Raw genomic sequence first — 12,136 nt, forward strand, 5'->3', positions numbered from 1 at the left:
AGAAAATAAAAGCATGCAACATCAGTCCACCGCCAGCCAACTGCATTAGAAGTTCCAGTCCACATTCTGGCAGTTTCCAAACAGACAAAGAAAGAACCCCAGAGGACTCACAAATAGTGCTCTATAGACTGAGGCGGTATTTTCACAAAACACTAGTCCCGACGCTCGCCTCTCTTTTAAGTAGCCACACCCAAAGTTTCCCTCGTAGATGCTCTTAGGGCAGTGGAGCCAGGGGAGAAAGCAGAGAACGGTGGATTGTGGTCAATGAGAGCACCAGGAGCATCACAGACAGTGAGAGGCAGAGCCAGAGAATCCCAGAGCTCACGGGATGCCCCTTAATCCAGCGCCAAAGGATCCCAGAGCTCGCGGGATGCCCCTTAATCCAGCGCCAAAGGATCCCAGAGCTCGCGGGACGCCCCTTAATCCAGCGCCAAAGGATCCCAGAGCTCACGGGACGCCCCTTAATCCAGGGCCAAAGGATCTCAGAGCTCACGGGACCCCCCTTAATCCAGCGCCAAAGGATCCCAGAGCTCACGGGATGCCCCTTAATCCAGCGCCAAAGGATCCCAGAGCTCACGGGACGCCCCTTAATCCCGCGCCGGGCACGCCGCGGCTCTGCAAAGATCCTTTGCCTCTGATGGCCATAGCACATTCCATGCACAAAGTGCCCTTTTAACAGAAGATGAATACATTCTCTCTGGGTTTTTTTTTTTTTTTTTTTTTTGCTTATGTGACATTATTCAAATTTCAATTTAATGTGACAACACACACAGTTCTAAAGAGGCCTAATCTTTTGTAGTCAATTCACCGATACTATTCTCTCTACCCTAAAATAGAAAACAAATTCACTTCCATCAGGCATTATGGAAGCCTTTACAACAAACATTACCATGGCTGAAAGCAAACAATTCTACTGTATAGAAATTCTGTGGAAAGATTAAATACTTAATGAAATAACTTTTTCCAAATTGAAATTGTAACAGGTAAAGTCATAGACTTTAGACTGGAAGACTGATCAAAGGCTAAGGTAAATACTTTAAGAGAAATGTAAGAATTCTTTTAAGAAGTTAAAATCGGTCAAGAAAAGCTTCATTGAAATAAACAGTGCAATTCTATGCAATTACATACAACAAAGAGTACAATCACATCCTCCCAGCATGAAATATAAGTGGTCAATCATATCTTAATTGTAGATAACTTTAAATAAAATGCACTGGTGCACAAATATTTACTTCATTTCTGTGCAAAGCTCAAGGAAATGCACAGTTCTCAGAACGTGGAAGGTGCTGGAGGAAGCCAAGGGTGTGCATCTCGTGAGCTATGAAGCATAGTCTGATCACGGCAAGGCAAGACTACAGGGGATTGAAAGGCCGATAACTGAGGTCCAGGATGTGTGTCGAGAAGTGAGTTAAACGCTTCTTTGCCTTCTTGTCTATCTCCCTGCTAAACACTGACAAAGGGAGAAAAGACACAGGACGACGATTTATGTACAAACGCACTTGGGTGGATGAGTATTTACTGTGGAGGAGGAATTATGCAAAGAACAGCTTGGGGAGGAAAGAAACTTCTGCACCAGGTGGCAGCAGTCTTTCTTCCAACAAAAGCGGCTGTGGACAAGATGAAATAAAGACTGAGTGCCCAGTCAACAAGTGTATGGGCACTCTAAAATCATCAAACAAGATGACATGACTAAGGACCACACTGCTATCCTCACTAGCAGGTTTAAGGTAGGATGCCGGAGAGCACACTATGCCTCACGAGATTGAATTAGTAAGATCTTCCTTCTCTATGGTTACAGTTATTACCTATAAAACGATATTTTACATTTTTTTCTCTACGAATGAACAATTCTGATACAAACAAAAGTATATGCTTCTACGCACAGAGTGTCTCGTATCTGACAGTAGGTCATTCCGAGACATGGCTTCCTTTTGTTCTGTGAGAAACATCCCAGGCACCTGGAGGCCGGCTCGCTTGTGCAGCAGCACCATTCTGCCATCTGATGCCCCAGGGATCGCCAAGGCCCAGCAGCTCACGCAAGGCCCTGCGACAGCCAGGATGAATCTGGATTTTGTAATCAGAGCTGCTTCATTTTATTCCCATTCCAAATAGAGACAATTTCCATCCTAAGGCAACTAAGTTTTAATACTTAGTGATTTTCTAGAGAGTTAACTTCTTCTCCTGACCACTATTCATCTTCTTTTCCTATGTACTGCATTAAATCCAGCTAAATGTGTAAATAGAAATGTATGCACTCCCAGAGCAAACAGTAACTTCTCCCTCTCCACTGCCACTCTCCTGCACTTGGATGTGAAGTGAAAACGCAACAAGAAGAGAACAGGTGATGCAGAGTGCTGCACAAAGCAGTGGTTACAAGCAAGAGCAGCTGCTAGGAAATACGCACCCACAGGTGTTACCACTGTGTTACCTACCGGAAGGTTCCTTGCTGAATCCAAGTACAAGATCAGCAATGCAGAAGAAAGACCATCGTTGGCTTGGTCTTTGTCAGCTTTGATGTCTGTTAGCACCTAAAAGGAAAGGAAAAAGGCCTTAGCAGCCATGTTTCCACAGGATTAGATACTATTTCTATCTGATTGTATCATGTTGATTACGCTAAAAATAAGAAAGGTGAGAAACCATCCAATCCATGCAATAGAGACGGAACTAAAACAATAAATACCTTTTAAATAACAAGACTACTATTCCATATATAAGCCAATTAAATGAAGCACTCAGGTGATTTCTGGCTCTCAAATCCCTGCACTTTAACGAGTGCAAAACTGAAGATCTGATAAAACAGGTATGAATGACCTATAAATTTCATTTTAAAAACTCCATTATCTTTAATTTATCCCTGATGCTACTATAGTGACTTATTACACAATAATGAAAATTACTGCTATAATTGTTAAAAAAATCAAGTAGCAACACCACGGAGAGACCAATCTCAGTTATGAGGAGTAGCTGGTTGGGTAGTTTTCAAGAGCACACGCTTCACAGCACCTTATCGAGGTTTGACGCATTTGGCATTAACGTGAGCCACTCCAGTCTCAAGTGTAGCTTCCCCTTGGGAACCTCGTCCAGAGTGAACCACTGAGGAGAAAAAACGTTTACATTCAGCAAAAGTTCTTCTGAATCAAAAATCCAAATTAAACCCAGTCTCTACAAATGTTCCACGCTGCTCACTAACCGTGAGGCAACAACAGTTCTCAGTAACGCGAAGGCTGAGCCTCACCATATCCAGCTCTGCGCTCTGTGGATGCCAGTGACCTCACGTTTGGAGGTGATGGCAGTGACAGGGGTGAGCAGACCATTCTAAGTGCTTTACACACACCAACCCGTGACCCCGACAGAAACCCTAAGCAAGTACTAGTATCATTCCTACTTTACACATAAGAATTCAAATGTTTTCTAGGACTACCTAGAGACAGTAAAGTCTTCTATGAATAGACTTCTTTTTTTTGAGATCGGGGTCTTGCCATGTTGCCCAGGCTGGGCTCAAGTGATCCTCCTGCCTCAGCCTCCCCAGCATCTGGGACCACAGGCATAGGCAAGCATGCTCCACCAAATGGCCTTTAATTACAGGACAAGAGATAATACAACACTGATTCCAAATACTGAATTTCAGTATCAAATGATTTAATCTGTTTGTTCTAATTCATCACTCTATACTAATAAAATAGTATACAGTTGTATCAGCTTAAAAGTCACAAAATAATTAATCAAAGAGGCTCCTCAAACACTAAATGATAGAAGCCATGGGCAGGACTGTCCATCCAGTGCCCGGCACACCCAGGAAAATGAGATGTCACAGCCAATGAATGCTGAACACTCAAAGGAGGGAAACGTGTGATTATGAAAGCAGCAGAATTCGACACTTTTGTTTAATTTTGCTTCATTTATCTAAATCTTACCCTTCTTTTAGAAGCCACCACAAATGTTTCCTTTTTGATACTTTTTATTCTGATAGCAATAAAACGGTAGAAGTCGAGCCTCTTTGCCATGAGTTCCCACTGTCTCTACAGGCATCTCTCATGTGAGACGCCTCACTGGCCGCCCTGTGCCTTCTCCACTATTCCCTCCCATTACTAGGGGGCGTCTCGCACAGCCCTTACTCCTGCAGGGATCGCATGTTTGTCTGCAATAACGTCCGTTTATGCTTCATATCCGTGAGGATTCCCAGCATATAGTAGGGACTCAACACGCACCTGAATGGACTCTTAAATTTATTTCTTTTCATTTGCTATTTCTAAAAGGCCTAAATGCTTAGTATTTGTGAAGTAAATGTTGTTCATGCCATACTAATTAGGATTCCTGCACTGCGTGATGGTGAAGGGGTGGTTCGTGGCTCCGCCGGCACAGGGCAGGGACTCAGTCAGCAATTGTAAATAGACCCACATTCCAGGGAAACTTACTTCATCTAAAAGGCGCTCCTTTTCAACTTCAATGAGATCAATCATAAGACTATAAAAATAACAATACAACAACTTTAGAACACAGAAACACATTTCTTACTGAAACAACTTTAAAACATAGAAACACTTTTCTTCCTGAAACAACCTTAAGCATTTGTCTATGAACAAGCACTCCAGAAATGCAACAAAACGCTAATAATTTATCAAGGAACAGGCTATTCTTCCACAAGCTTCCTCCAGCTCATCCCCAGTGTCAGGAGAGTAAGGAAGAGTGAGGTGGAGTTTCTATGAGCTCAGAATACTGAGTTTGGCCCAGCTGAGGTTAGAGATATAAAACAAAAACGAAAACAACTCATCTTCCCTACAATGTTTTACGCATCAAAAAATGTTTAAAAGCATCTCAACCCTCTTATTTTATACGTCCTCTCGGAACGTCTTATTTTATACGTTCACTCACAACTCCAGTAGGGTTGTGCGTTACTGTGGATTCCTCACTCGCACAGTGAACGCTAACCTCACCTTCCTCCACCCTTGCTCCCAGGCTCTAGACCCATGCTGCATCGAGCCCGATGGACGCCCTCACTCGATGTGACTGAGAGGAAGCTCATTTCAGTTCCCCTAAACCTCCTGTACTTCCAAGATTGGCACCACCCCCAGACGCCAGATACAACTAGATGGGATGATTATACTCCCACTTCTTCTTGTAGCCTCTTCTGCCTCCCACAGTCTATGTCTACACTGCATTCTCTCTGTCCTGGTCTATGACACGCTCTCTTATTTGGTCTGCCAGTCTCTAAGCTCAGCCCCCGACAATCCAATCCACACAGCAATTTTCCTAGAATGAGCACCTGATCTACCCCTGTCTGGCTTAAAATCTCTCAATTGTTCCTAGTTGTCCTAGGAAGTCTTATGAACTCTGAAGTCAGGCCACAACATGCAAGGCCATTCTTGATGAGGTATGAACCTCTCCAATGTATTCTATCCCTACATATTTTTTGCCACAATTAATTCAAATAACTTAATTAGGTTAAATTAATTAGAAATAATTGATATTATTAACAAATGGTGGTTAAACAATAACCATTTTAAAAGTTTATTTTTAAAGCTATACTAGTTGTTCAATTGAAGTGAACAAATCAGTATTTATTTTCCCAATGTGAATTACTATATCCTGACAAAAATTAATCCAGCAACTCAAAAAACTTAAAAAACCCATTTTTGCAACCTGGAATAGAACTGTCCACTACAACTCAGTACGGGGGCAGGTTCCGCATGTAGCTTTAAGCCTCGTAAACAAAGAGTGCCACTCAGATAGAGCTTTTAATTTATTTAACTTTAATTAACTTAAGGCTGGTGGCTGCTGTAATAGACAGCACAGATCTAGAAGACTCACTTCTCTTAAATGTGAAACTTTTAGGAATAAAAATGTTTTAAGAAATCCAAGGTGAAACAACTGTTATATCTAAAAACCATTTAATGAATATATAACAAGTATACAAATGTATTTTAAAACATATTTTTGATTATTAAAAAGAAAGACTGACCCCATGCCCTCCTCCAATAACCACAGAGGGTTTTATTTACCTTCCTAAAAAGTCATCCTTGTCTGGGTCTTCATCAAAGAGCTCAATCTCTAATTCTTGTCCAGGATGTTCATACACTAAAGCCTAAGACATCAACGGTTAGTAGTTCAGTGCATTTTTACTAATATAGTCATACACTGAGTATGATATGATGATTGTAGTAAATATGACCATGTACTTTTCTCTGGTGGTAAATCCATTTTATTTATTTATTTATTTATTTATTTATTTATTTTTGGAGATGGAGTCTCGCTCTGTCTCCCAGGTTGGAGTGCAATGGCGCAATCTTGGCTCACTGCAACCTCCGCCTCCTGGGTTCAAGCGATTCTCCTGCCTCAGCCTCCCAAGTAGCTGGGATTACAGGCATGTGCCACGACACCCGGCTAATTTTTGTTATTTTTAGTAGAGACGGGGTTTCACCATGTTGGCCAGTCTGGTCTCAAACTCCTGACCTTAAATGATCCACCCACCTCGGCCTCCCAAAGGGTTGGGATTACCGCTGTGAGCCACCACACCCGGCCAGTAAATTCTTTTTAGAACACTTGTTTTTTTATTGTCGAGTCACACACACCTCTTGATGACGGGAGGTCAGTGAAACACCTGCCACACAGTAACAGTCTACTGTGCTTGTTTCTAGGGATCCTGGATTGCGTCTCAATAGATCAAGTTCAATCACTCCAAAACAAGGTCATGGTATGTCACCCACAAGCTTGGTGCAAGGCATGAGACAGACCAAAGATCCAGGACACATCCCTCTAGTCCTGAAGTGGCTCCACTCAGATGCTATCTTGGAATAACCACAAGTTATCTGCTTAGCACCACTCAGGGTAAGAAACTGGCAAGAGACCAGACTGACAAAGGAGTGGGGGAGAGGAAACTGGTGGAGTATAAACCGTACGACTGTTCTGAAGGGCAATTCTACAGATGTGTCAGTCCTTTAAAATATGGTGGAGTATAAATCACACGACTGTTCTGAAGGGTAATTCTACAAAGATATTTCAGTCCTTTAAAAATGTGTAACTTTTGATCCAGCAATTTCACTTTAAAGAGCTTTATCTGGGGAAAACTTGGCTGAGTGAAGAAAGAGACACTCACCTTCTACTTGTACAGCACTGTTTGTAATGCTGACCTGAATAGCCTAGGCCTCTCTGGGTAAGTCTATTCGATGGAATGGTTATTAAAAATCACGTAGATCTCTATTCACTGACATGTGAAGATGTCCTAATTTAAAAAAAAGCTTGCAAGGAGGTATATAACTAACCTCATTTTTGTGTTTTCTGCATTAATAACCACACGTAACATTTTATACTTAGAAAGACAAGCTACTCACATTATGAAAAATATTTTGCTGATCATTTAGTATGATAGCATCATGTAATTAAGGTTTAAAACATTACTTGGCATGACAAGAATGTTGTGTAGTAAGGAGAGAAGGTACGGCACTTTTTAAAGATGGGAAATTAAACAAGGAACATTTAAATGATGGCCTAAATTAGCCACACTCCCACGTGACCATGCTGGAATGAGAGCTCGGCCACCCCGCTCAGGGCTCAGCCCACCACCCCAGCAACACAGCAGACACGACACCCCACCTCATAGACTTCATTCCACTTTGGACTGAGGTTCTCCTTGATGACTTTGCTTTGGAAGATTTGGTTGCCAACTCTAATGATTCCATAGGGGTCTGACTTTCCCTTGACAAGACCCTTAAGGTAAGTGTCTTTCCCCTGAAGATCCTGAGCTTCAATAAAATGTATCCTTAGAACACCCTGAAAAGAAGAACAAACTGAAGGTTAGACCCTTGGCTGGCTCGTTTAACTGGCATGGAAGATAGCTACGCGCCTGACCCCGTCTCGAGAATCAGGAGTGCCGAGGGAATAACGACCCTCTTCTGGTGCCGAGTACATCCCAGCAGTGGGGAAATGCAAGTGTGTACAGGAGAAGCAGGTGCGCAGAAAAACAAGAGCAGGGCAAGGCAGCAGTGCCTGGGTGGGGCTGGCTCAGAGGAGAACAGACGGGCTTCTGGAGGGACGACCCCTCCACAGAGACACGAGGACAGGCAGCCCCACGCAGCCCCAGAGAGCGCTCCTGGCACAGGGACGCCGAGTGCAGAGGACCCAGCACGGTACCGTGCTTCTCTCAAGGAGGCTGGTGACACAGGCCACCAAGCTGTACTAGATCTGGTGCTACAGTGAGTAATAACATGAGAGGTTGTATCACACCTGTCACTAAGCATTAGACATGCAGTAACTATGCTGTTCCATTTTCAGAATAATCCTATGAAATATTGTTATTAACCTTATTTTAGAGAGGAGAAAACTGCAACTTTGAAATATGTATTATTCATAGACTTTAAACATAGTCTTGGCCAGGCGCGGTGGCTCACGCCTGTAATCCTAGCGCTTTGGAAGACCGAGGTGGGTAGATCACTTGAGGCCAGGAGTTCAAGACCAGCCTGGCCAATATGGCAAAACCCCATGTCTACTAAAATTACAAAAAATTTAGCCAGGCATGGTGGCGCATGTCTGTAGTCCCAGTTACTCAGGAGGCTGGGGTGTGAGAATCACTTGAACCCAGGAGGCAGAGCTTGCAGTGAGCTGAGATGGCGCCACTGCACTCCAGCCTGAGCGACAGAGCAAGACCCTGTCTCAAAATAAATAAATAAACAAACAAATATAGCCCTTTCCCTAAAATATTGTTTTACTGATAAAAGAAAAAAAATATTCACTCTTACTTCTTCCAAGGCAAACAAAGATGCTCCAGCCACCTTTTGGTAGGAAGCATTCTGCTCCACACATCCTTTTTTAAATTACAGAGTGATGGCCAGGCACGGTGACTCACGCCTGTAATCCCAGCACTTTGAGAGGCCGAGGTGGGTGGATTATGAGGTCAGAGGATCGAGACCATCCTGGCTAACACAGTGAAACCCCATCTCTACTAAAAAACAAAAATTAGCCAGGTGTGGTGGCAGCTGAGGTGGAAGAATGGTGTGAATTCAGGAGGCGGAGCTTGCGGTGAGCCGAGATTGTGCCACTGCACTCCAGCCTGGGCGACAGAGCAAGACTCTGTCTCAAAAAAAAAAAAAAAAAAAAAATTACAGAGTGATATTCCTCATTCAATCAGCACAGGAATACATGTCCCTCCACAGAGGAACACACTTCAAAAACTCGAAGCAGCTCTTGTTTATATTTTCACATGTCTAAAGTTGAGATAATCTGGCCACATCTATTGACGACACTGGCTGTTAAGCCCATGTAGCTAAGGGCAGCCAGATCCAGGCTCAGGTGCTCACCTGTACTCAGAGCATAAGAAGCTTAGGTGCAGAGGAGCAGGAGGATTTCTACATGTAAAGGGATTCCTGCATTTCCAGAGGTGAGAGTCAGAAGTTAAGGAAAAAAGACATTCTTTTCTAATATAGAGCATCACATTAAAGCTGTTGAATGCCAACGATATAACCAATTTGAGCACCAAATTAACTGGCATATTGTTACTCTTAAAAAACATAAGGATGCCTCTGCATGTCTGTTAATTTGTGCACCATTATTTAGATCTAATTAAACCAGAAAAAGTAAAAAGGCATCAGGAGAAAGCGATCTACTTCTACTTCAGCGAACAAAAATAAAAACAACATATCCACTGAAACAGGACCAACTTACCACACCCTGTTTCAGTAAAAATAAATAACGTGGTGTGCACTGCTTACTACAGACACCACCACGGTGGTAATGCTCACTGGCTTCTGGAGTCCAAAGTCCAGACAGACTAAACAGGCATGGATCCAACACCTGAGTGACTGAAGAGCCCTTAGCCCATGAGAGATCCTTCACTCCACCCATCCCTTCCATAGTCAGCAGAAGGAATCTCATCTTCTTGACTACTTTGCAGTTATTTATTCAGTTTGCTCAAATGAAGGGGACATTAGTATCTGCAACCAGCTCTGTGTACTGGGTACTGTCCTATTTTACAGATGACGAAACTGTGGCCCAGCTACGCCAAGTAATATGCCAATAAAAGTAAAGCTACAGCTAAACTCAAGAGCTGCGACGAAAATCTAGTTCTGTTCTTTCCATTTTATCCAGGTCAAGCTGTTATATAAGTGCTTCTTCTACCAGGTTACTCATTAAATGGCTTCAGAGGCAACGGAATTCTAACATCTGAGAGAAAATATACAAATTATTACATGAAGCTCTCATCATGACTGCCAGGAAAACTGGTGTCTGCTGCTGAGGGCTGTCCATTTTAATAAAAACAAATGCAGTATGTGCTTTCTGAGGTAACTAAGACGTCTGTGCCATGTACCTAAATCCCTATTGACCCCTCTGAGGAACACAGCTATGGGGTGAGAATCATCCCGCTGTCTCCATGACAAGCTTTAGGGTCAGCGTACATCAGTCAAGTCTCTTAAGGAAAGTGACAGACAACCAATAGTCAATGCATCAAGACCCGTGTGGCAAGCTGGCTGCTGGGGAGAGACAAAGAGTCACAGCACCCAATGCCACACCCACAGGCAGGCAGGTCTCCAAGATCTGTTTTTAAATGTGAACGGATGCCAGGACATTCTTACCTTTGGTACAGGAAACCGCAACTGAGCTATTTGAACTTCACTGACAAGTGGAACGGTGATTCGATTGGGAAGCACCAGATAGTTTGATATTATATCCAAAATGATAGTATCTGATAAACCACTGTTCGTTGGGAGACAAAAAGAGCAAATGGACTATCAGATATGTGAACGCTTCTCTCACCTTTGACAACAGACTTACCACGAATATGATGTAATGTCCCATTTATTTACAGAGTAGGAGTTATCTCATTCCTCCAGTGCAATATTTACAACCCGCATTTCAATACTTTAGCTGTGATACTACTACGGTGACTATGATACAGAACTTACTTATAAAATACAAGGTAAACTTCTAGTTATTGCAAGTAATTGTGGATTTTGCAATTAAAAAAAAAAAAATGGCAAAAACCGCAAATACTTCTGCACCAACCTAATACACTTCATAATTTCCTAAATACATTTAATGTATTCCTATTTCATCACAGATTTCATACTTATTTACTAAAATACACCTCATTGACTTTTTTAACATAAAATATTTCATACATATAAGTACAGAGAATAACATTCATTGGCCCATTCATGTTTATATACACATCCCATTTCCCCGTTGTTGTACACCAGCCCCCACTGAAGGAGAACTTACTTTGTTCTCTCTTATCCGTTATCCAACACTTTAAAGTATTGAACACATTAATAATTTTGAAATACTACACATCACTGCACAGCAAACTAAGTAAAGTGAATAAAATTGCTTAGGCTAAAGGAAAAAATATACTCGCTTTTTTAATGAGACAGAGTTTTGCTCTTGTTGCCCAGGCTGGAGTACAATGGCATGATCTCAGCTCACTGCAACCTCCGGTTCCTGGGTTTAAGCAATTCTCCTGCCTCAGCCTCCCAAGTAGCTGGGATTACAGGCGCGTGCCACCACGCCTGGCTAATTTTGTATTTTTAGTAGAGACAGGGTTCACCACATTGGCCAGGCTGGTCTCGAACTCTTGACCTCAGGTGACCCACCCACCTTGGCCTCCCAAAGTGCTGGGATTATAGGCGTGAGCCACCACACCTGGTCAAAGACGTACTTTTAATATATCTTTTTTGGCCGGGCATGGTGCCTCATGCCTGTAATCCCTACACTTTGGGGAGGCTAAGGTGGGAAGATCGCTTGAGCCCAGGAGCTGGAGACTAGCCTGGGCAACATACAGTGAGACCCCCTCATCTCTATTTAAACAAACAAACAGACATATATATGTCCTATTCTTTAGGGTAAACGTGAGAATTAAATACTGCGCAGCACTCTTAAAAGCATTTATAAACCTAAGTTTCATTGCTGTATAACACCTTTACCTGAACTGTGAAGTTGCGAACGTACTTTGCTTCTTGCCAGTAATGTTTTAGATGCTAAAATTATTAACATACGTAATTACAAACAAAAATATCCACTGAGACAGTGATAATCATCAGTGTTCAACAAATAACGTCCAAGCACCCACTGCAAGACAGTGTCCACACGTGATAACCCAGCACCTCAAGGACTTTTCAGTTTAATATGGGATAAAATTTTAAAAAATCCC

At 42.5% G+C, this 12,136-nt stretch overlaps 1 protein-coding gene across 5 annotated transcripts in view; it reads right to left on the bottom strand.

Annotated features, from left to right (window-relative positions):
* The window catches only part of ESYT2 (extended synaptotagmin 2), a 100,684-nt gene that overhangs the window by 26,667 nt on the left and 61,881 nt on the right, over positions 1-12,136 (bottom strand). For all 5 annotated transcript variants that reach the window (XM_032753250.2, XM_032753251.2, XM_058428661.1 and 2 more), the window contains exons 8-13: positions 10,563-10,683; positions 7,591-7,767; positions 6,000-6,082; positions 4,416-4,464; positions 3,004-3,093; positions 2,433-2,528 (exon numbers count right to left, since the gene is read on the bottom strand). In XM_032753250.2, the coding sequence (XP_032609141.1) occupies positions 2,433-2,528; positions 3,004-3,093; positions 4,416-4,464; positions 6,000-6,082; positions 7,591-7,767; positions 10,563-10,683 (616 nt within the window). The remainder of the gene's footprint in view (positions 1-2,432; positions 2,529-3,003; positions 3,094-4,415; positions 4,465-5,999; positions 6,083-7,590; positions 7,768-10,562; positions 10,684-12,136) is intronic.

Source organism: Hylobates moloch, unplaced genomic scaffold, assembly GCF_009828535.3.
Source record: "Hylobates moloch isolate HMO894 unplaced genomic scaffold, HMol_V3 SCAFFOLD_1, whole genome shotgun sequence".
Classification (NCBI taxonomy): Eukaryota; Metazoa; Chordata; class Mammalia; order Primates; family Hylobatidae; genus Hylobates; species Hylobates moloch.